This window comes from Gymnogyps californianus, chromosome 1 (genome assembly GCF_018139145.2).
Source record: "Gymnogyps californianus isolate 813 chromosome 1, ASM1813914v2, whole genome shotgun sequence".
NCBI lineage: Eukaryota > Metazoa > Chordata > Aves > Accipitriformes > Cathartidae > Gymnogyps > Gymnogyps californianus.
In genome coordinates, this window is record NC_059471.1 from 70,896,414 (window position 1) to 70,921,896 (window position 25,483).

Consider the following 25,483-nt stretch of genomic DNA (forward strand, 5'->3'; position numbering starts at 1 on the left):
AACGCTATCCAAAAGTCATACAATTAAAAAAAAAATAGTTCTAGGTATTCCTCCGCCAGCAAATGTAAGGCTTTCTTGAGTTTTGATTCTTTTGGGGGGGGTGGGGGGGGGAAGTGGGGTGTGTATGCACGTGCGTGCGCTGGCGGTACGCATTTACCGCTCGCTTTTCAACCATCTACGATGTTCGAAGGAGAGTCTTCAGCAGCAATGCTGATTGGGGTTGAAGGATTTACAGCAGTCAGATTTGACACCAAAAGAAGGGTCTGTCGAGTCTGAGCTTTGCACACTTGGTGCTCTTGGCTCTTAATTGATTGTGTGACCAGTCGCTCGAGCCATCGGCTTGACTGAATTGAAGAATACATGTTTAAAAAGCCCTACCTGTCATGCCATGAAGGAAAGTTAACCGCAGCAGAAGACAAAGCCCATGAAACACTGAGAGCCTGTTCACTGAATGAACAGCTTAAGGCAGCTGTCAACAAAGTACCCCACCAAAGGAATTTAAAAAAAAAAAAAAAAAAAAAAAGAAGTGAAACCAAAAAGGAACATGGCTGAATCGTGACACTGTGCATTATTACAACACCAACAGATTATTATACACTCAAGGTTTCTCAAGTAATGAACATGTAGCCATTAAACAAATTATTACTCTCAAGACATTTATTACAAATGTCAGAACTTATTCATAAAATAAAACTGACTTAAAAAAAAAAAAAAAGAAAAAAAAAAGCCAGAGCTGGGATCTTACATCTAAACACAGGTATACGCTGTTTTTATGAATAAGCAGTATTAACTACATTCTTAAAAGAGTTTTAGTGCATTGCATTCTTAAAAAAGAAAAACATCACCGCCCCAAAATGCTTCCTACAACATTTAAAAGTTTATAGAACTAGCCTAGTTATTTTTACCTGCCTGTTACTAAGCCCACGTGTTAGGAGAGTGAAACCTCTGCTTTTAGGCTAAATTCAGACTTCTATTAAGGATGAAACTGGTTTAAAAAAATGCTTGCTTCACCAAATTTTGTAAGCAAATTACATTAATCAGTGTCTCACTGCCATACCGCTACCGCTATTGCCCCAATGGACCACTCTCTCCTCCTGCTGAAACTTGCTATGCAATAACAGTCAGAAACCTTTCAATCTGGTAGTTTTGGTATTAAGATTAAATTAGACATTAATGGTTTTCACCTAAAAACGTATAAACTAAACCACCTCTTTTATTTTATGCATTAAAAACAATGAGGTAGGCACAAAAAATAAACATATGTAGTTTGGATTTTATTTCTTTTTTTTTTTTTTTTAGTTCTGCGAGTGCAGACTGTGGTAAAACTGTTGTTGCACTTCTAGGTTTAAACAAAAATTAAACCTTTAACTGAGGCAGTGCTAATACTGTGACATAACCAAGTTCTGGCCTAACACAGAATCATTATAGAAAATGAACATTTTTTTTTTTCCTTTTTTTTTTTTTTTTTTTTTAATCACCTGCACATGTTTCAGGCAATACCTGGTACACAGAAAATGACTAAAGTTATTGGCCAGGCCAAAATAAAACTGCAGAAACCAAAAAAACCCAAGAATTCCACCCCGAGCCCCTTCCCACCCTCCCTGTCCCCAAGAAGAAGTTATCCTAGTCACTGTGTCTTTCACATTTTATAAATATTAACTTCTTAAAACCTGCACCTTCCTCTTTGTCCACATATTGTCACATTACAAAAAAGAAATGTCACTTAAATACATTGTTAACATTACTAGACTAGATCTGCCCTCTGTTTCAGCCAGTCTGACTCTCTACACCTCTTCTCACCTTCTCTTGCCTGCCTCCTGTCCACTCAACAGCATGTTCATGGTAAGTCTGGGTTTTTTTTTTTTCCTTTTTTTCCCCCTCTCTGTTTTAATACTAACAAACAGAATCCTTCAAAGCCTAGGAATCCTGGAGCTGAAGTGAAAAGACGACCTGTAGCTTTCTAGTGTGATCCCAAATCTCAAAGACACTGTAGCACCTGATGGCAATATCTTTACAGCACCAGCTGCGTCGCAGCCTCAGTTGAAAAACAAAAAGAAACCTAACACCAGTGATGCCTGCACACACATTTACACAGAGTGCTGCATTAGTGCAGGTCTGTACTCCAGTTGAAAATAATTCCGAGTTATGAAGATCTCAGACTCTGGATGTCAGCAATTCCTCGCCAAATCCCATCGCTTCTACCAGCTCAGAAGAGAAGTCCTGCCAAGGGTCATGAAATAGACTTGACTGCTTCCACCCGACCGTACGGAGGCAAAGAAAACCTGCAAAGAAAAGAGATTGGTAAATTCAACAGGTAGGACAGCAGTGGCTCTAATTTGCCTTCACTGTCCCTGGTATTTACAGTGCAATTGCAGTGCTGTGCTGGGTCTGGTGGGGGTGGAGCTGATGTTCTTCATAGCAGCCCATATGGTGCTGCATGGGCTTTGCATTTGTGGCTAAACAGTGTTATTAACACACCAGTGTTTTGGCTACTGCTGAACGACGCTTGCGCAGCATCAAGGCTGTCTCTCTGGCCCCGTCGCCCCTCAAAGGCCAGAGGGCTGGAGATGGGCAAGAGGCTGGGAGGGGACAATGCCGGGAGAGCCGACCCAAACCGACCAAAGGTATGTCCCATAACATGTAACATCATGCTCAGCAACAAAAGCTCAGGGAGAGGGAGAGGACAGGGGGGACATTGTGGTGATGACATTTGTCTTCCCAAGCAAGCGTTACACGTGCTGAAGCACTGCTTCCTGGGAAGCAGCTGGACACCTGCCTGCCAACGGCAGGTTGTGAATGAATTCCTTATTTTGCCTGGCTTGCGTGCGTAGCTTTTGCTGCCCTTATTAAACTGTCTTTATCTTGATCTACGAGTGTTTTCGCCTTCCTTCTATTTTCTCCCCATCCCATGGGAGAGGGGAGTGAGAGGCTGGGTGGGTGTTTGGCTGCTGGTCAGGGTCAACCCAACGCAAGTACCCAGTTAAAGTACACATTTATCATCTTGGCAACAAACTGGGGTGGGGGAATTATACCTTGTCATTGCGTTCACATAAAAACTTGAGTCTTTGTGCCCTTTTGTGCATAAACACACCGTCCAAGTGTCCAGTTTCCACCGATCGTATTTCGATAGCTTTTTCTCCCCAGCCCATAATCTGGTTGGATCGGATGTACGCTTTGGAAAGAAAACACAGCACACAGCGCATTAGGACAGGTAGAGGGCAACATGGAGGAACTAAAAAGCAGAGGAATATATTGATGCACTCTAGTTAAAAATTACCTGCATGTGCGTATTATAACTACACACATGTTCAGAGTGCTATTTCTGTCCTCAGCACCTTCATGATGCCTAAAAATACCTTCTTTTTTCTTTTTAAATTTCCCTGTGGGTTTTCTATGTTAGTTATATACTTCTTCCCTGAGCATTCATGACACAAAAGGAACTTTACAACCTTCAATTAAATGGAAGGAACATCGAGTTTTTACATAGGCTTTTTCTCCCAAGTTTGGCAAAGAGACAGGCTAATTAGGTGTTGACAAGGAGAAAGCAGAACCCAAGGTTTAAATAGACTAAACCCATCCACTCCAGTATGTCCCCAGCACCAGCTCAGTGTCTTATGGTGTTATTTCCCCTCCTTGAAGGAGTTTGTCAGCAAAAATAGAGAAAGAGGAGAGGGAAAGGGAAAACCAGAAAAAAAATGAGCTAGCCTCCTCTAATAGGAGTAATACTTCAAAAAACTGATCTCCTTGAGAAAGCCAATTGGTCTGAAAAGCATTCTGTATATCTCAAAAGAGGTTCATATTAAGCTCTCCAAGTGGAAATACTATTATTTGTCATACTGCTTTCCTTTGTGCGCAAATAAAGCAAAAAAATCAAGCATTCTTCCTTAGAGTGTCACTGGGGGAAAACAGATTAGTAGTAGCATGAGGAAAAAAATCTGTTCTTGATAGCAGTAAAAAATCAAATAAAGGAGAAAGTCACCAGCATTGTGAAAAGGTATATTCAAAAAGCAATTTGATGGATAGTCTTAGGAACGCTGCCAAAAATAACATATGGGACTTAATGAGGAATAAGCTGTTGCCTCTGATTTGCATGCATACTTAACAGAAAAATAAAAAGAACAATAGCTTTTAGCAAGCAAAATTTTAAAATATTTAATTTTGCAGTACTTCCCTTTTATAGATTTTTTCATATTAATTTTCACTGAAATCAAATCAAATTATCTACTACAGTATAATGTACACCTATAACATTGCATATACCATCATGCTGGAGATTTATTTATTTTTTAAATATGTCACTAGTGGTAACTGGGCCAAATGGCTTCTAAAAATTGTCAGATGAGATGTTCAGATGGTGTGAGCTGCCTCAGCACCACTTACTTCACAGGCACTCCAGTCCCCAAAGGCTCTGCAAGTTGCCAGCTGATAAATTGTGCTTGCTTTTAGACCTAGTCAAGAGTTAAAAACCACAGGAGTGAACAAGCTGTGCATGAAACCTCTTTAAATTTCCTCCTCCATTATTGTTTGCGTTGCTCGAACAGCTATCAGCAGTCATCTCCCAATACATGCATCCATTCCAAAGCACATAAAATGCAATGTGCTTGCCCAAACAAAAGGAAGGTGTGACCACAGCTCAGCACTGAAATACGGCAGCACAGGCAGTAAGAAGGATCCTGGTGTGTACTTGTGTCCGTAACAAATCTGCGCCCATTTTGCTACACTCATTGCTCCCACTCTCAAAACTACCTGATTTTGAACCGGAGAGATGTGGGAGAACTATCATGCTACGATAGATGAGCAATCTGCAGGTGAATTAAACACATCAAATCAGATACACAGACTGTTATCTATATAGTATTACCCATAATAGTATCTTACCCATCTGCCACCTTACATGTCTTTATACTGAAAGGTTTCCACAACTTTGTGGCTGTCTAGCAAAAATTCTGCAGCAGCCTACAGAGGCGCTGGTGAGTTTTTCACTCCTGAACTCCGCAACTTGCTTGTTTGGATTTTGTTCTTAAAAACTCAGCACAAAACAGATCCATATGATTACCCTCCACTTTGCGCAGCTGTTTTCCAGGAATACTACAGCATTGCTGCTTCTGAATCTGAAATCAAACCCGATGCACCTTCCTTCTGTCCGCGTGCACGCACTCACGCTCCCTAACAGCACGTTGTACATGACTCGCCAGAGGCACTTACCAACTGAAGTTGGCATTTCTCCCCACTGCAGAACCACATCCTTGGTTATCCTTCCGTACGTGTTGACGTAAACTCCTTCATCCTCGTAGCAGACCAGTAGCTCCATCCCATCCGTGTTTGGGAGAATGATGATTGCGTGAGGTTGGATACTGCTCTGGATCTACAGAGACAGAAGAGAAGAGGAAGCCTGTTGTTTTAATGCCACAGAGCCTGTGCTGAGAGAAAGGGCTGGGTGATCTTTGATTTTGGCTGACAGCAGATTGGGGATTCACTCACTTTAGAAGTGCTAGCTCTGCTCCCCCCGAGCTAGACACCCTACACAGTGACAACACAGACCTGTAAACCCTTGGGGCACAAATCCTCTCATCTTAGGGCAGACATCTACAAACAGGAAAGATTAACTTCTCTGTAGGAGTGCCCATTTCTTTCCACGGGCAGAAAGGGAGACTGGGGCAAGCAGCCCAGATGCAGACCTCAGACCTCTGCACTGTAGTGAATAGTGCTTGGGGAGGTACATCACACACTGCAGGCTCACCTGACACCTCTGTGTACAATGAACAACGGGAAACCTTGGTAGCTGAGGCCCCCTGGCCTTTGCCAACCCTGTTGAATCTCATCAGTGGGCTGTCATGTCATTTGTACTGCCACCTCCCCTGCAGCCTCTGCCGGGCATTTGCAACGCTCTTGGCCATTTAGCTGCTACCCCTGAAACAGTCACGTTGGCCCACATCAGATCTGAGTGGGCAGCTCCCAACCATGGAGACATACTGACCATGAGGAGAGGACAGAGAGTGAGGCACAAGCCCCTAAGCGCATGTGGCCGCATCTGCTCAGACCCCTCCACCCAATTTACTGCTGCCAGCATCCGGCAGTGATCCACAGGGACAGCCTGACATGTTGGTCATCTGAGAAAAGGGGACAGGGACAGGGACGGGACACCAGAAAGAAAGAAAAAACCTGACCCCAGCAGAAGCTCTTACATGTGTTGGTAGATAAATATCATAGACCGATCCTGAATCCACATCAACGGCATGGAAGCCAGCACAGGAGCCATAGATCACTTTTAGTCTCTGACCTTCTTCTACGGTTAGATCCACCAGCAATGGCTTATGTATCAATTCTCCAAACGACTGTGAGACAATCATCAGTGAGATTTACATTACTGCTTAGAACCACAGTGGGTTTTACAAAAACACGCTCTAATGCACATATTATGGGGTTATTCCTCCCATGTCCCTCTGGCCCCCATCCACCAGACCAGTTAGGCTAACATGTCTCTCATGGACAAGGACAGATTACTCTGCAACCTGTTGCATTTCAATCACATAATATTGTAAGCTATTTTCTGTGGGGTTTACTTAGTTGGTCTGTTTGTTGTTTAGTAAGAATTGTTTTCCCCAAAGTTCAGGGCAATTTGACACTCCTGTAGTGTTTACTTCAATCTGCACAACCGACAGTCTGTAAATCAGTCTGGTAATTATACCAAGCCAGCTAAGTTCATTCTTGCAGCGTTCAAAAAAAATGACAATGCTGAGTATCAGTTAATGACTTGTTCTGCTCAGATGAAGATGTTTAGACTCAGTTCACTTCTCTCTGCCTCATGTTTTATTTATAGAGAGATGAAACAAACAGTTGTGATGCTGTGTCACTTTGATTATTCGTTTATGCTCAGTTACAATTTAGAACTTTAAGCGTACTGCCTCTTAGAGTTAAAAAAACTCCTAAACTAAAATATAATACGAAGTTTGTGGCAGATTTACTAAAGAACTTGTAATACGGCCATGACAAAACGTCAGAACATTTTTGTAAAGTGTAACTGCAAGTGGCTATGAGAAAATCCTACGTATGGCTGAAATATACTGTTACCTTAAAGGCCATAAATTTATGGTATGGCTTTGGTGCCCATGCATAGACTTCCACAGAACTCTTCAATGCAATTACCAAGAACTTGATTCTTTCATATTTTACTGAAATTAAACAAAACAAAAAAGAATTCATCAGTAATTCCAAAGTCATTCCAGTTACTTCAAGAAAGCAGAAAACGACAATATTTCTCCATACTTACATACATTTGGAGGTTTTTAGTAACACTGCATTTTAGGATTGCTAATTCTATGTAGCTAAGTATTTTGACACATTTATGCCACAAAAATCATTACTCTTATCAGTAACTGAACCTGTCACCATGTTTTGAATTACCTAGTCTGTACACACTTATTTACACTTTTTTTTTTTCCCCACATTAGACAGTGCTTACTCATCAAGACAAGAAAATCGGTTTTCAGACAGGGACATTTCCAATAAAAGAAGGCTATGACTGTGGCAGAGTGTATTGGCAGTTCCAGTGACAGCACTGGCAGTGGTATTTTGAGCTGATGGTAAAATTCCCCAGAGGAAAGGAGGAAAAAAAAGGAACTGAAATAAAAAGTTAAGAAACAAGTCAATTTCAAAAGCAAAAGGCAAGTTTGATAGCAGAGCACTTTCCTTTGTCCCTGAAGTCTGAGATAATTCATTTGGAAAAAAAAAAAAAGTCCACAGAATTTATCAGAAATAAAGTGTCATTACATATATTGGAGCATTGGTGGATCAGCTAACTCTGTTGTCACATTCAAACAGCTGGCTAAATTAACCATCAGAAAAATGTTGTTCACTACTACTGTTCTCAGGAGGGGACTGATAAAGTCTAGAAATGGCCATTCCAGAAGTGTCGCTGGATCTGCATTTCCAGCTGCCATCTGGATTTGGGAAGGAACAGATCATGGGGACTTCCAAATGCTGAGGTTTGTTAACCTGTTTCCAGCACTCTTTTTAGGTGGAGAAAAAAAAATTAGCATTATTTAGATGACACTGAGAAACCTCTGGAGGTTTCTGCAACCTCTTTACCCCAAGTTTTAGGGGAAATATGACACTCTTCCAAAACAATGAGTAATTCTGTGCACCTTCACCTTCTGCCATTTTATCTCCCAACCAAAACTGATTTTGAAACATGGCAGAAGTGAAAAATCTCAGACTTGTGAGAAGAAGACTCCTTTAATAAATACTATTTTAATGTCTTTTAGATATCTTACTACTGTACAAGCCTGCAGTTGTTGTCTCTTGGTAGGCAACAGGGAGACAAAGCTACTACTTGCTCTCTTTTTACTCTGCAGGAAAGCAAGACTACTGAACTATAAGTGCTAAAGGCCTTGACACTTTTTCAACAGATAAAAAAAAGTCTCTCAACCTCCACAGCTGTACTGACTAAAAACAGAGCTTTTATTCAGTCTTGTCTAGCTTACAAGACTTCTTGGAATTTTTTCTCGGGGAAGAGCGGAGTGTTGAACAAAACCACCTTATCTGTGAAAGGGGACCTTTGATAATCCTCATCCTTTGCTCTGGGTGCTATCTGGGAATTCACCCAAATCTTAAGTTTCAAAAGAGCAATTTATCATTTAGAGGAGCCAAAAGTTGCCTGAAGCAATCAAGATCCATAAATACCACTTCACCCTGACGTCCAAGACCCCTGTTGCATCAAAGAGACAAGGAAGCGATCAGTGCCAGCTGCCTCGGTGGCAGCCTCCAGACTGTGAGCCCAACTATTGGCAGAGCTCATCCTTCTTGGGAACTGAAGCGCAGCTGTCAAAGAGGCCTCTCACTACCTGAAGAAGTCTACTGTACATCTGTGGTTCAGAGGAAAGTTCAGTGCCAGGCTGCAGCCCAGGGTAACAAACCCCTCTTCATCTGGAAGAGAATGCTCTTTGTTTCAGACACTTCCCTGCTGGAAAGCCTCCTTTCAATAGCTGTTAATGTATTGTTAACAGGCCACTTCATTATGCTGCTGACACCCTGGGGTATGATACCAGAGAAGTACATTATTAATCGGTTTTGGGGTCAAGCTCCTGGTTCAGCAGTCACTTACTGCCATCGTTATTGATTACACCCCACTAGCAGGTTTTTCCAAGAGCACACGCATGACAGGAGGAGACTGAGCTCAGTCTGATTGCTGCTGCTCCGCATTGACTGACACAGCTGGAAAGGAACTGAGCTGGCTCTTAGGAGAAAACCAAATCAAAGACAACATCCAGTGCCCATTAAGATGCATCATGAAACCGAAGCAGGAGAAAGAGCTCTTGGTTCATATCCCCACCTGCAGGGCAGCAGACTCACTGCATACTCTGCTGACTGAATGCTACATGTCTTTCACTAGGTTTGGTGGAAGTTTCTACAGCCAAATCCATTTAAATTACTTAAAACCACTCAAAAGGCACCTGCCTAGTGAAAACACACTTCATCCCGTAACTGTACTGCAGTGGATCTGAGATGGCATTAGGAAATTTCGTGAGCTAAGGGGAATCAATGAATCATCTTGAAGTTAAACATATGCTTCTGTTCCCAGATGCCTCCCCAAAGCTCATGCACTAGCTGGGCTTGCTTTCTCCTCCCACTCTCTTTCTTTTTTTTCCTTTTCTTTTCCCCCCCTAGTCTTTAAAATCTACATTAAAGAGAGAAACTTTTTTCACTCCATTCCAGCATGTGATTTCATCATGGTAAAAGATCAGGGAAACCTGTTGGTGAAGGGAACAGCTGCTGGTTGACAAGAGACCCTCTGTTACCTAAAGGGTCTAACAAAGGTGGCAAAACATTACCAGCCTTCACTGGCCTTATTAGCACTCTCCTGGAAGTTGCATTCACTACGGGAAGGAGACAGATGGGGATTTGCGCCCGCTCCAGTTCACAGCCCAGCATCCCACCACAAAACCTCTCCCATATTCAGTTTAACCCAGTAACTTGCCATCTATTCTGGTGCTTTGCCAGAGAAGTTCACCCCGAGGGACAGGGAAGACAGCTAGAAATAAAACCAAACCTTAAACCCAGCAGCTACATGCACTGCAGTTCCCTTTCTCAGCCACCTTTTATCCCGATGATTTGATTACTGCATTCGCTACTCACCAACTTTATAGTGCACACAGCCTTCCAAGTCGCCCACCGTTGTCCAGCCCTGTTTCTTTTCTACTTCAGGGTCGTTGTGAAGGATTTTATTTCTTAACCAGGACAAATAGTAAACTCGCAACTTGTTCTTCTTACCTGGCCACAAAATGAAAAAGTTTGGTTTCTCTCCATAGGAAGGTAAGTGCAAAAAACCCTGCCCAAGCAAACAGAAAGCCCTGCAGAGCAAACCAAAATAACAATGAAGGAGAAACTGCTGCATCCACAGAGATCTCCCTCAGTTTTTATGTCCACAACGGCTTTACTCCAGACTCCACCCAAACACATGCTTTCCTGACAGTCAATGACAGAGAGACACGGTAATACCACGTGAACATAAAATGACAAACTAAAGGGAACAGTCCTTCGGTTGTCTGGTTCTTAGGACGCAAACAACTTTTATTAGAAAAGGGTTATACTCCCACAACAAAAGCACCAGAGAGTCATGCACTGAGATAAAAAAAAAAAATACATAGCTGAGTCAGAACAGCTCTTTTTCGCACAAAACTGTAGAAGAGCAGCAGGATGGAATTTGAGGCCTGAAATTATCTATACGGCTATCAGAAGAGAGTAGGACTGGTTTGAAAGGAGGAAGCAAAGGTGAAGAAGAATACAGTGATGAAATGTATTTTACAAATTCCTTCTAGTTAGTGACCAGGACATTTCCATCCCTTCTATCATCCTCGGAGACGCAAACTGGTCAAGTTTTAATAAAATTGTTCATTATTCCCCTGGTGGAAAAGCACACCAGACAACAGCACTAAACAATTTCATTACTGAACCACTTTACACCAGTTCTGCTGTAAGGAAAAATGTACAATATCTGAAACTGCAGTGAGAGAATTTCACACGGTCCATGCAAACTTCATCCGCTTGCTAAAAGCTGACAACTGCTTTGTCAGCAGCCCTTCCCTTGTGCTGCAAGGGGTGTAATACTTATCAGGCTGCACACAGAAACTGCAAGAGGTGTTTCTTCTCCACAGGTGAGAGAATCTACTTGCCCAGGCTGCCCTATCTTCAATTGACAACGCATCTGCCACGGTCATCAAAATACAGCTAGGACTCTTAACTCTCAATATGAGAAGGCCTTTTTGAACGCAGAGCAAGGTTCATGATAAACTTTATCAGTGATTCTTTAACAACTAATGGCCTACAAAGCATTTGCTGAACTAGCGAGAAGGTGGCCCTAAATGCACATACTCAAAGCTTGCATCCTCCTTCCTCCAGTGCCTTTGCTGCCCAAAGCCATTACAGTCCCACAGATGAAGCTGGAGGCGAGGAAGAGAGATCATTCCTGCTTTGACTAGGAGCCATTTAATACGGCTCCATGAGGTCTCTGCGCCAGGAAAGGAAATAGGAGATGCTCTCAGGGACCCAACTTGTCAGTGGAGTAGCTCCATGCTAGTGCTTCACCAGCCACAATGAGGCAGCCGGGCAACTGTGGACAGTGTTTCATGGCCCTTGGAACTGAGAAGACGACAGCTGGCCTGTACTGCGGTCAGTGCTGGGCTGGCCAAGTGACACAGTACTGGTCTACGCTGCAAAAAGCCATGACCTGTCAGGACAGTCCACCTAGCAGCCTGCCAGCCAGATCCAGCTATAGAGTTCAGCTAATGTCTTTAATTTGTCTTTTAAGTTTTCACATGGTGCCTACTGATGGATCAGTTCACAGCTGGCTGCTCATTTCAGAGACAGGGATGAGCGTACAGCATCAGGGGACATCGGTTGCAGCAGGACATGAAGCCTGAGCATTAAGACCATCCTGCTGTGCCCAGCCAGCTCCACACTGGGGTCCTGGAGCTGGTGCAGAGCCCCTACCCTGATGGCAGGGGATCCCCAAACAGAGCTGGACTCCTCGGGAAAAGCAGCTGCAGGGGCTGGGGCAGCACATGGGGAAGCACAGCTTGCAAACAGGCTGCTCCATGGACTCCAGCGCCACAAGCTGTTCCGTTACAAAGACACACAGTCTAAAAGATCCTTTTATGATTACTTGGATGGGGAAGGGCAGGAGGAAAAGAGGAGGCAGTTTCAAAGTCAAAAATCTGTTCACTGAGCTTAATTTTAAAGTGGAACTGGAGACCCATTTTCAAATACTGGACCTGCTATTTAATTTTAAAAGCCCTTGTGCTCTGATGGCACGAAATGAAATGTGAAGTAACATTGCACTGTCCTTTGTTTATCCCCACTACAAATGTCACAGCAGGTTTGGCAATAAATGAGCACCCTCATTTATTGCCTGACTTCATATTTATTAAGCCATGTTTCATAAAGCGATAAAGCCCCACCACTTCCGTAGCTTTCTGAAGATATGGAAAAGGGACCAGAGCAGGAAACAATATTCTCAGAAGTCCCACATCTGACCAAGGAAAGGTCCTCCCATGAAAATACTGCAAACGATAGCCACAAGGGCCCTTTTAGAAACACCAAAAAACAGGGAACACAGTCCAGACCAGAAGACACTGCAGTTCTGGGTGAGGAAGAGCTCAGAGGGATCAAGGTCAGTACAAGGTCAGCACCGAAAGTTTTTAAAACCACCACAAGTCCCTGTCCACCGGGAGACAAATTCTCTCTCAGGTATTTCCATGGCTTTAGCTTCCCCAGTAGCTTAGTCAAACTTGAAGACTCAGAACAAACAGTACACACGGGAATTTCCCAGCACGTGGCTCTTTTTTTTTTTTTTTTGGTTCACATGATGTGCACTAGGGTATTTCTCTCCAACCAGAAACATTTTTCAAAACAACAGAGAAATATCTCAAGTGTGTTCCCATTGTATTTTAGTGTCTAGACCACAAGGAAAGTCACAAGACAGGAAATTCCTCTGCCTTTCAGCAGCCTGACATGAAAAGAGCAGGACTGGTTAGCTATATAAACATGGCTATACATGTATTTCAACAAGTTATGCTGCTCTTAATGTTCATATTGGGAGTGGGGGGATTAGATCCTTCTGCTTGTAAATCTCTACCAGGCAGTTTAAACAGCTCTCAAAAATCTGGTCTTTTTTTTTTTTTTTTGTCTAATTGTTATGGTCATGAAATAAGAAAGAAAACTCTGCTCCAGCCATTAAATGAACTGATCAGTCAGTGACTTCTATGAGAACTCCCGGCTCTGATTCTCCCACAGACATCGTTTCAAATGCAAAGTCCTTTTTCCTATATTGAGTTTTTGTTTTTATTGTCGCTGTGGTTTTTAATTATTAAGCAGGCAGATTCCAACCAGTTCTTCTACTCTGTCATCCTTTCCTACCTTCCCGAGTGTCACCATCAGCCAGTTGGGCTGGCAAAACCCTCAGGAAGCCACAAGTGGAGCGTGTTCTGTATGCACGTCACTGCTCCCTTCTCTGGCATTTTTATGACTCTCAGCATTGTATTACCTGAGCAGCCGAAACTATGTTTTTGCCTCCCAACAGTATGAACTGAAGAACCGATTAACTACTCTGCTTTGACCTGCAAAGCTTTCTTGTACAAGCTGTAGCAGCTCAGTATCTCAGTATCAAAAGCTTTGTTGTCAAAAAGTTTTGTATTTCAGATATAAATTGGGGTAAGAATTGATTTCAGGTTTTCAGACTCAAGAGTGTATATTAAAAGCAATTTTAGGTGACAATCCCCTTGAAATCCTAATGCACTGCAACTTCTTCGAACAATGTGGTGACACCTTTCAAACCTCACCACTGTCAGCACATCACTTCCCGAAAAAGTCGAGGGAACATAGGGCCGAGTGCCCCGTAGGGAGCTGAACAACGCTCCCAGTGAAGTGGTAGCAGTCCTCGGACAAAGCTCAGAGGCAGCTCCATAACCAATCTGCCAAAACGGACTGTTAGCAGAAACATGACCTCATTTCAGCATTCCTAGTCTGCCTGGAGAGGTGGAGCACCTCACTGCAAATAAAAGATATTAAGGGAAGTCCAGCATGAGGGTAGCTTAAATTGAGAACTGCAGCGCAGAAGCCAAAAGAGGGATGTAAGGGGGAGCCTGGGCATAACAGCATCACAGTTTCGCTGAGTATGCTCCCCCAGCCCTGCCTCTCGGCAGGCAGGGATGCCTCCTTCCTGCCTCGTACTCCAGTAACCTCCCATAAAACGCATGAGATGTGACAGAGACGAAGGCATAAACCAGCCAAAGATCAGCTGATTTCTTAAGGGTTAATGTAGCGTGTCTCCACAGAGGAAGCAATAGTTTTGAAGGAAACAAAGAAAACGGATGTGTCAGGGTACTCGGATCGTGACTGACGCAAACGTAAATAAACCTAAAACAATTACACACAAGATTGAATCACAGACACTTGTTGCCTGTGTAGGGTATGCTTCAAACCAACAGAATTTACACAAGTTGGATTATACAATATTTTTGTTTACAAGGTCTACTATAGAATAAACTCTATCTAATGGTGCTTTTCAAACAGCTTACATCTTAACGTACAGCATTAGGCATCAAAAGGACACACCGCAGGTTGTGGTTTCTTAAACCCTCCTTGATTCATCTTTTCTTTTTAAAGATTTCACAGCATAGCTGTAGCTGAGGACGCAGCAAGCAACAAGCCAATAAAATACAGTTGTTCTAGACAGAAACAAAGTCCCGTGTTGACGACACCAGCATTGGCACAGTTCTTTGGACCTGTAGTAGCATAACACTGCTAATGCATTAAATTGCATTAAATTGTCTAGGTGAGTGTCCTTTTGCACAAGTGTTGGGAGAGCCAGACAGCTCCTCCAGTGGAGTCAGAGGGGTTCCGGAGTGTCAACAAAATTTTGGGTGGCTCTGAACAACAACACAGGGGCCACTGTGAGAAACCTCATTTAACATCCTCTCCCTGTCACACATGCACAGCATAGCAAAGGCTGATTTCACAAACAAACCAAAGCAAAAGGAAGGTAAATGGCTGAATGACACCTGTGAAAAAAGATTAACACTGCACCACATCAAGTTGCTTAATGGCAGGATAACCTTACGCAATAACTCTCTGGAGCCAAAGAGTCTGGAACCTCAAGCTTCATAAAACACATTTTTCATCAGCGCACACAAAACAAACACAACAATCACCACCACCCTTCATCTCCCGTTGCTTTGCCATCTGCAGTTGCGCCCAGTGAGAGACAAGGCCAAAAGCTGCACCGATCTGCCTTCTCACACTGGTAATTTCCACATCATGTACCCATTGTACTCCCCTCTCACAAACACACACACGCTCACTGCACATCTTATTTACCTACTTCACAAGAGCATTTCCCATTCTACAGATTTTAACACACAAGACTTCTTTAAAATCAAGTAGCAAATCATGTTTTGGTTAGAAAGAGGCCAGATTGAAAGTAATCATGACAGAGGGAAAGAATGCCATTTTTACAAACTTCACAAAGCATTAACTTACAGCTCCCAAACACTGAACAAACAAACAAAGCCACACATTTCCCCCAAACCCGTCCAGCATTTTTAAAGGCCACTCCACAGGAGGAAGGACAGAGGGTAAGCAGGCACAGAGTGTTGTATGGAAAATGATTCACTTGCAGAAACAAACTGTAGACTCAGAGAGGTGAAATGATGGAAAACCCACTGACTTCAGTCAAGTCAGGACTTCCCCCTCAACACACAGGCTGCCAAGAAAAGCTTTCTGACATACCATGGAAGATGGGGGGAAAAAAAAATCACGTTGAACAGTTAACTTTACCAGAAATTGTCACCAAAACATTCAGCCCTTCAAGTACATCCATTTGCTGGAATCGTCTTCGATTGATGAGCGGATAAACCTTCCCCTGACCACTTCTGTCTAGCAGCATCAGACCACTTTCAGTGCCTACTAACAAGTTCACTCCTGGAAGAAACAAAACCAAAGATTCAAGTTAGCACACAGATTTTCCACATATTCTGATGAAATGATGCTTGATATAGCAACTGTCTTGTTTCAAGCAGGTCTAACCACCGCTGGTTGGGTGTCAGCTGCCTGCAGCCTAAAAGATCTCATGATGTAGAGGCTCTCTACATTACCTGCTCACAGTACCTACTGACACCAAACTGCAGTGTTCAAGAGAGTGAGAGACTGGTAGACCATGGGGAGCTTTCTAGAGCACCAGTTCCCAAACAAAAAGGCACGCGAATGTTGGAGGAGGGGTGAGGCACAAAGTGGTACCCAAGCTTATGTATTCCAAAGATGTATTAGCTGTTGATAGGGGGGTTGGTAACAGGGTGCTTTTGACAAGGACATTGCAAAAAAGCAGTGGTCCCCACTGGGAGAAACAGATTGTGGTGCAGCCCTCTTGTAAAAGGATAGGCACAGGGTTGGTCCTCAGCTTCCCAACAATCTTTTCCATCTGAATGTTAAAACTAGAGGAATTATAGTAATCTTGTGTTTCCACAGATTTCTCCTAAAGATCAAGCAAATACAGATGAGAAAAGTCAGTAGGCCAGTTTATACAAAGGTCCAAACATCCACTGGAACGCTTTCCAAGAGTCCACAAAACCTCAGTATATAAAAATATTTACATTTTTTTAGTAATAAATATATGTAAACATATGAGACTAGGTTTTAAAAATCTGTTAATATATTATCACTCTTAAATTTCTTAACTATTTATTTGCAATAGTGTTTCAGTCCAGGAGCTCATAAATTGTGCAGAGACAGGTCAGATACAGTACAGGGAATGGAAATCAAATCAAATGCATGACTCGCTTTATTAGACTTCTATGTCGCAATCCCAATGTAAAACTTGTCATCCTTAAGCATAATAAAATAATTAAAGAAGAAAAGCGAAACTCACACAAGATGATCGTAGCTGTATTGCTTAACGGCCTTAATCCCTAGTCAGACAATTAATCCCCAGATATAACTATACTGGTGCCAATGGATGTATCATCTGGGCTGATCCCATAATGAACCTTTTCTAATGCAGCACATGGGGCCAGCGCACAGGAGTCTGTATCTCGGTGCAGTCTGCATCTATAGCAGTGACATGCCTGCTCACAGTATCGAAAAAGGGCATTGCTCACAAGGACGAGGAACGCCACCTAAACAACACCCTGGCTACCAGGCAAGGGAGCGGTTTGCAAAAGGGAGTGCACATTAACCCTGACCCAGGGGGCATGAGGTGTCTCCCAAAGGGGACAGGGTGTTAGAGGGGAGCAGAGTGGCAGCCAGGAGGAGATAATGACGGGGAAGGGGCCTGAGCTGCTGGGTGCTGGGGCGCTCTGAAAAGTCCCCAGAAACTATCATGTCTCTCTGTTCAAATTTGCTGCTCCGCTACTCCTCTGCCTCCTCCAGGCAGGAGAGCCCACAGATGCTGGCAGGCACAAAGCCTGTCTTGGGAGAGGGCCTGCTGCCCTTCCAGGCTCTCCTTCAGCTGCTGACACCTCCTCTGTCCCCTTCCTGCCCTCCTCCTGCCTCTGCATCCCCCACATGGGTCTGCACCCACTGGATCCCATCCCACAGCCCCCAGGGGCATTTCACCCGGACCGTCTCCCGTACTCGGAGACATCCTCAAACTGGGAAGCGGTGGAAGGAAGCAGGGAGAGCGAGGCATGCACTGAGTCAGGGCTCGGCACAGGCTGCAGCAGCATCAAACCAGCCAAGGAAGCACCCAGCAGTCGGTTTCCTTCCTGCAGCTCCAGGACCCATTGACTAAAGCTGTAAGTGATTCAAGCTTCGACACATATTTTTGTATTTTTTCCAGCGTGGATTACAATTCAAAGCAAGCCACATGCAAACTGCTCCCTCAGGGTTCCTTGCCCTCTTTGTGCATCAGGGCTCAATCGCTCCCACCTCCACCCTCATCTCTTCCTCTGCTGCCTTTGTGGTACAGTTGTTTCTGCTTCGAGTTCACATGTACGCCTGTCCTTGACCCCTTCCCTTAGCTATATGCATTCTGAGATTAAACTAATGAGGTACTATGCTGGTGGCAAGCAGTGCCTGTATTTTAAAATGCAGGCACTGTCTTTATTCACAGCCAGCAGAGCTCTTCTACTGCCATCTCACAATTAAGCAGTTCTGGTTTTTCAAACAAATGGAAATGCTTCCTGAAAAGGACAGGCTCTCTGTGGAGGCTGGGTGTAAAAATCTATGCTACTGCATCCACGTCATTAACATGGACTTTCACCACTCAGAACTAGAAGAAACAGCATCATAGACCTAATGCAATCAGCAACGTGCCAGATACTATAGCATTACCACTGGTAAAGGCAAAGCAAAACAAAGCAAAGCAAGCCCCCCTCTTTTTGAATAAGAAACATCACCATGAAATGGCTTAATTTGCTTAAGGGTAAAGGAAGCTAAACCTTATCAAGAAATAAGCATGTGTACTAGCTTGCATCACCATCAGTTTGGCCCTAAATATTCAACAAGGAAGTGCTTTGTTACAGCTGTAAAACACCTCTAGGATTTTACACCTATACTTTAAATCACCATAACAGTCAGATACATAGATCAAAGAAATATAAAACCATTAGCACAAATTGCTACTGGCAAAACAAGGCAGATCAGAGAAATTATGAGTCATCTTTACTGATCCCATACGATTTCTCTCTGCCTTCGCCCTCTCACAGCCTGAAAGTTTACATTTGTACAAGTCTTCATTTTATCAGAGAATTATTCATATGAATACATGCAGGAATAGCATTGGGGTAAAAATTCTTACCAGTAAATTCTGGAAATAAAGAAAACAGCAGATAGGAAGATAACGTGTCAGGAGAGCTATTTAATTGACATGGCTTTGCAGGCAAGAAGGATAGGACAACAGTGCTGTTCTGAGAAACACGAAATGCTGGAAACAACCCCAAAAGAGAACTAAAGCCTTGGAAAGAGCTGTGAAAATGTAAACAAGAGAAGTGCACTGTGTTTTCTACACAATCATCGTGTGACTCAGGGGAATGGCCAACTCTCTTCTTCATAGTTTTTAAAATGACATGCATGTGAATTTACAGTCTGTTAAGTTTAGGAATACTAGATAAATATATACGTAACACACACAAGCATCACCTACTAACATCTAGATAATGAAAAAATTCAGGTGGCCCCATAGATTCTGACCAAGAAAGAAATGACACAGCAGAGAAAAGCTTTTGCTGTGTTGCAGCAGTGATTCCACATTGTAGCAGGCAACAAGCACTGCTCTAAGCCTTTCACCAGTGTAGGATCCTGACTAACTGTCTGACACCAACATAAATTATCCCTCGTGACAAGACGGCCAGACACACTTGGTCAGCTGACACCCCATACCCAGCTTCTCTCTGCACTAACCACTCTTAACGAAACCAAGCCACAGTCTCACACTGGAAAATATCTGTCCTACCCTTCTCTTTTCCCTCTTCCTTCCTACATAAACTGATGACTGAGGTTGAAAGTCATCTCATGAAACACATCTTATTCAAGCTCTGCAACGATACATTAGCAAGAGGCTCAAGAAGATGATTATTTTTCAAAAGAAATACTCTGTGTGCACCAGGTGTACAATGCAAAGATGACTACAAGCTCCCAGAAGCTGCCAGAGATGTACCAGCAGGGTTAGAGAGAGCTGAAAAGGACATCCTGATCACCTGAATGAAGTCTGAACTGTGCCATCAGAAGCATATATACAGCAGTGGGAAATCATATCAAAGCAGAAGCAACATACTGTAAAAAACATAATAATAATCAGCTCTTGCAACAAAAAGATTCAAACAAGCATGGAATAAATGCAGAGAACCAGCTAAGTTTTCAGAGATACATTCTCGAAGCCTGTAAGCTCATAGTGGCATGTCTGCACTTCAAAAGTGCAGGATGCAAGGGAGGAAGAGGTTGCATTACCCCATAAGGCAGCACACAGTATCTCAGAATTGAATCTCTTCTTGTATTTGCGAATCTCTGGGGTATCACTCTGTGGCCGCGTATTCGTGGGATTCACATTGACAACTGATCCTTTCCGCGTAGGGTCTTGCCTTATTGCCTCTGATCTCATTGCTTCACTAGAAAATCCTACTGAAAAAAAGAAAAGTAAAGTGCATGTAATATCCCTCAAGTGCTAAATTCTGGCCATATATTCTTTATACCATACAACCCAAACCAGTAACTGAGAATATTGAGCAAGACTTTCTTTTTGTAAGAAATGTAAATGGAAAAAGAAATAAACTATGCAATCCATTGCAAATCAAATAAAAAGCATGATGATAACATTCATAAGTATTTTAAAGAGCCACTGAAGTCACTGAACCCTTTTTCAATTGTCGTCTTCAGCTACTTTACTTACCCACAGAAGTCACAGTTGTCCCACTAGATGGAGAAATCTGTAGTAATCTGGGGTCTATAAAAGGTGTAAAGGAGGAGGAAGATTTGTGTTTCTGGAGTGTGTTACTAGCGGACTGAGTCTGCAATGTAAATTTCAACTTTATTAATATTAATGACAATAAAAAGCACGGATAACAACAACCAACATTTTTAAGTCACTACAGAATTATGCTACAGAGCCTCCCCAAGCTTTTATACTTCCTTTATAGATACAAAACGCACTGCAGGCACCACACCTGAACTAGATACATATGCACACTGCACATGTTACAGTGAAATGTAATTAGCTAAATCATCGTCCCTGTCACCTCAGCTGCTAGCAAAGATTTTTAGGACTGGCCACTACAATCAGGCACAAAGCGAGGGAATGTCTCTTTTTTAAAAAATCTGCTTAAATGTATGTATACTATCTTATCTGCAAGCTGTCCACTACCTACAACTCTTGAATTTATAAAGCATCTCCTAAAGTGAGCTAGTTTAATAAATTATGAAGTTTGATCTCTTGGCTTGTGCAACAAAATCAGAACCATCTGGGATCAAGCGTTCACTTCTACTACGGATTATGTTTCAATGTCCACTACTGTTCGTTCTCCCTATTTTGTTTAACCTGAGCCTCTTGCCAGAAAGCTGCAGCAGGTTCTTCCACCTTTATTTGACAAAGCAACATATTAAACCTGTATTGAACAAAGGGGCTCATTAGTGTGGAAGGTGTAGCAAACGGTGATATGAAGCTATGAATATGTAGTGGATAAAATCACTGGTGCTTGCTGAGTTATGTGGTCTAAACATGAAAAAATATAAAGAAAGGAAGAAGACAAGTGAAACAATGAACTGTTAAAAGTGGAAATGGAACGACTTAAAAACCCTTGCCAGTTTAGTATTATAGTGACAACATTGCATACTGAAGCAGAATGGGACAAGTGAAAAAAAAAAAAGTATATATATAAAGGGTGTGCATGTGGGTAAGTTATACCAAGCAGCACTGGGTTTTTGCTCAGCTTTACGCAAACATAGTTAGAGACACTTCTTTATCATCAACTAATCTTCGACCTCTGATCTTTCTAAGCCTCTACTCTCTGCGGAAAAAATAGCAACGGGTCTTATGAGTGTATCACTCCCCTGCACAGCTCAATACTGAAATGCTCCTTCGCCACCAGCCACTGTCACAGCCTCCACTTCCCCAGCTGAGTTAGCTGAACCCTGCTTATTTATTGCTTAGATCAAAGTAATGAACAAGCATATCTCTGGATCAATCAACCGATCTCTATAACCTACAAGAGTGTACTTTTAGAAAGATCAAAGACCAATGAAGCATAGCTGAAAATGAAGTATTATGCTAACCGAATTTCCAGGAGGAAACCCTCCCACCCGCCCTCTTGCTACATGGTTCAGAAGCATTTTTGAGCCTGTGATAAACACGTGCATTGCCATCAGCCTACCCAGCTCACCGCAACCTCTCCTTCTCGTCACAGCACTTGCATGCCTACAATGGCAGGACAGCTCTACCTTGAGAAGCAGCAGCTTTTTTTCACTGAGTTTCGCTCCCCCTGTACCACTCCTGCTTGCATATAGAAAGAGGCTCTCCCCAAAAACCAGGCTGGCCACCCAGCTGGGAGTGGAGCCACCACGCCGGGCTCCTCGCCTGCTGCTAGGGGCGGTAAGGGGCGAATGATGCCCTTCGTTCACACGTGTGCATCTCCTCTGCTGCGAGGGGTTACACACACATGAAGGATGGGGCTTGCCCACCAGCACTTGGTGAGTAAGGGAAGGCATCATCCTGGGATCAGCCCAGGTCAGCAAGAGGGAGTTTCCCCCACGGCGAAGCCTTGCTTCTCCACCTGGACACAACCAGCGCTGGTGGAGAAGAGTCATCTTTACACAGCTGCTTTTCACAGTACACACATACTTGGAAAAAACCCAAAGATTTTCCCCCATTCATTATTCCAGAACAACAATACCCCAGGCTTTCACAACCCTCCCGGGCAACACCTGATTTGTTCACCCAGCCCATGTGGCAAGCTTTAAAGAGCAAAATCCCTCCACAGCCGCTTCCTCTCCCAAAGGGTGAGTTTCCACAAGCAGCTCCTCATACGTGCAGAGTTACTAGCCCAGCCTTTACTGACAAAGCCAAAAGTAACCGCTAATTTTTAAGAGGCACACTGCTTGCAATTAGCCTGCTCCCAGAATAAAACAGAATTAAAAAAAGAGTATTGGCTTGAAAATGCAGTAGTCAAGTTTAGTTTAAAACGAACGCCATGCAATTAATGACTCACTAAGAGGAAGCAAAAATAGTAAACTGGCAAGTTTGGCGTGGGACTGCTCTAGAGTTAAGGGCTTTTTACACAGAACTGAAATGTGTTATTCGGGGGGTGGGAACAAAGGTGACAGAAAAAAAAAGCAGGGGAGATTGGCTGGAGTTCCTTTGCAAACTAGCTACTAGGCAATGCTGCTATAACCCTACGAAAGCAGCCAGCTGTGGTGTAAGACATACCTCATTAGTAGTTAGCTTGTCCTGGGGTGTCTGTGGGGACATGGTGGGTGTCGGCTGGCTGGAGGATGGGGAGGAGGAGGTGGAGGAAGTGGAGGAGGAATGGCTTTGCTGTAAGAGATCTGGCAAGAGGTGAATGCGACCGGCAAAGCCATTGCTCTCATGATGGCTGGCACGCTTTTTGTCAACTGTACTCTGTAGAAAAAACAGGCACACTTGTCTTGCTCAAGTGCTGCTTAAAGGTCTATATCCCTAACAACCTCTCTCCTTCTCTCCCTCGCTCGCTTTCTACCTTTTTACATTTATTTTTTTATTTATTTTTAAAAATAAGCTGATAATCCATGCCTTGATGCCTGGATGGAAAGGGAAAGTGGGCAGAGCTACTAGAATTCAGCAAATTCCCACCTCTTCTGGCAGGCAAAAGCTTAGTTCGTGTGGTTGACTTGCACAGCCATTCCACTAATTAACAGAAGAGTAACTGCGCCGGTAAGTCTTCCACCACAACGCGGACAAGCACATTTTTGGGGGTGGGGGGAGGGTTTCTTCCCCTATTGTTTTGTTTAAAACTAACTTAAATCCTATACGGATACGAGTTTGGACTGTCTGGTGAATGCCTTCAGCTAACTATTTAAAACAATAAGCATGAAATGTTAATTTTCAAACCAGAGGGCTCAATTAAGAAATTGGCATTCAGTTGTGAAATTCAGAAATGCGATTACCAAGGAAACTCCTATAAGCTAGCTAGCACGCTCATTAACACACGAGCTCATTTAAAAGCAGGGAATCATTACCTTTCAGAGGCACAAGAATGCAATATTTTCAGAATCAAAGGCAACAACACCGCGCTCTAACTCTGTCCATATTCTCTGCTTCGCCACCTATTTTACTTCTCCGTTCCCCCACACTAACTGTTGCATGAATTTGTATGTACGTGTGTGCGTATGTTATCTGGCTGGTCTGTATGCCCTCAACTACAGGTTCAAAACAATTACAAAAAAACCCCTCAATGCTCCCCTCCAGCCTCCCTCCCAGCCCCACTCCTGAGAGCCACGTTTGGTTCTATGGTAAAACTAAACTAAGTTCTCGCTCCAGATACTTGCTCCACACACCTGCAGCTTTTCTACCCTTCTCTCCCACAGACTTTGAGGTACTCTGCATGGTGCTGCCATGGGGGTCACTGGAAAGCATGCAAAACAGAAGCAAGGGGTGAAGGGCTACTCTCCTCTTTGCATGCATCAAACATCTTGCTCGTCTGAAATTCACTACAGCTGTGTCTTGATAATACGAACAACAAATATAATGTAGAAACAGCATGGGTGAATGAGCGAGTGGGTTAATGAGCACAGAAAAGGTGCAGCACTGCACAGGGAAGGAAAAGCAATACCTGTCGGACAATTAAGGTGCCCTCCTTAGAAGGAGTCAAGGCAGGTTCACTCTCCACATCGTCATGGACGATCATGGTTTTGACTGACTCTGTTTCACCATTGCTCAAGTTCAACGTTGACCTATTTGCCGGACAAGAAATAACTGGAGTGAGATAATAGCACTTGTGCCCTAGCTTTCGGTGCCCTGCACCAAGGCACACTCAAAATGAATTTATATTGTGACCAGAGTGGAATATTTACATAACCTGCCTAGATAAGCGTCTCTATTAAAAAAAAGTCAGGAGTTTGTTAAACACCGCTTCTTGTTTTATAACAAATCAAGGGAGAAGAGGGAAAGGACATAATTTATAGAAGTCTACTTTTTGAAAAGATTACCCTCAGTGTTTCAAAATGTGAACATACAAGGCTGCTATGTCTTGCTTATAGATTGTTGTAAGCTGAAAGAACTAACTTACAAGTCAAAATACCCAACGTGCTTTTCTTTCAACCCCCTAAGAGGGAAAACAGAAGGAAAACACTGTTAGAAGAACTAACACTGCTCGGACATCATCTGGTCCAGAAGTAGATTCATCTGCTCCTTCTTGTTCCATATCATCATCTTCCTCATCCGTCGTCCCTGACTCCTCACTTGAGGATGAATAATCTGTTACTTTATGTGGAGGTCGCACATCCTCTACCGCTCGCAATTCCTTTGCCAATGCAGTTAAATCCTGATGGGAGAGGGAGGAAAAAATTAACGTTGCAAGGAAGAGAGGAGAAGAGTTTGCAAGACAAACCCACAGGATTAGTGCCCGAGTTTGCTCACTTGTCCACTGCTGTGCTTCCATAGCCCCAGCAGTATTGTTTCCTTTCATTTATTCATTCCTGATAGTTACCAAAACTCACTTTCTGATAAATTAAAGCACCAAAAGAGTCAACCTAAGGAGGCCTTGCCACATTATAGAAAAACATGCACACTCTGAATCCAAACTATCCCAATTATGACTTCTGTTTATCCCATTATACCATCTGAAGGACATATACAAGCACCTGGACCCACTCTCACACAGTGGTTGACTGTCACAGTTCATTCTCCTAAACTTTGCAGGTTAATAGCCCCCAGCACAAGAAATCTAGGCAGAAAGGTAGCGGAAAGATCCTAAGACTTATTGAGCCACCCAAGGCACAGTTGCAGAGAGCTGATCTTGAAACCTTCTGA

General features: G+C 43.2%; 1 protein-coding gene across 32 annotated transcripts in view; it reads right to left on the reverse strand.

Moving 5' to 3' along the window:
• Positions 1–1,609: 1,609 nt before the first annotated feature.
• Positions 1,610–25,483, reverse strand: part of MAP4K4 (mitogen-activated protein kinase kinase kinase kinase 4) — a 170,312-nt gene continuing 146,438 nt past the window's right edge. For 14 of the 32 annotated variants that reach the window (XM_050915586.1, XM_050915587.1, XM_050915581.1 and 11 more), the window contains 11 exons: positions 24,820–24,995; positions 24,285–24,405; positions 20,375–20,492; positions 19,936–20,106; positions 15,832–15,975; positions 10,135–10,269; positions 7,072–7,172; positions 6,186–6,335; positions 5,206–5,365; positions 3,033–3,172; positions 1,610–2,282 (listed from right to left, as the gene is read on the reverse strand). In XM_050915586.1, the coding sequence (XP_050771543.1) occupies positions 2,199–2,282; positions 3,033–3,172; positions 5,206–5,365; positions 6,186–6,335; positions 7,072–7,172; positions 10,135–10,269; positions 15,832–15,975; positions 19,936–20,106; positions 20,375–20,492; positions 24,285–24,405; positions 24,820–24,995 (1,500 nt within the window). In that variant the 3' untranslated portion in view covers positions 1,610–2,198. Of the gene's footprint in view, positions 2,283–3,032; positions 3,173–5,205; positions 5,366–6,167; positions 6,336–7,071; positions 7,173–10,134; positions 10,270–15,831; positions 15,976–19,935; positions 20,107–20,374; positions 20,493–22,903; positions 23,096–24,284; positions 24,406–24,819; positions 24,996–25,483 lie in introns of all 32 variants that reach the window. The other 18 variants (XM_050915569.1, XM_050915559.1, XM_050915583.1 and 15 more) reach the window with 4 other exon arrangements.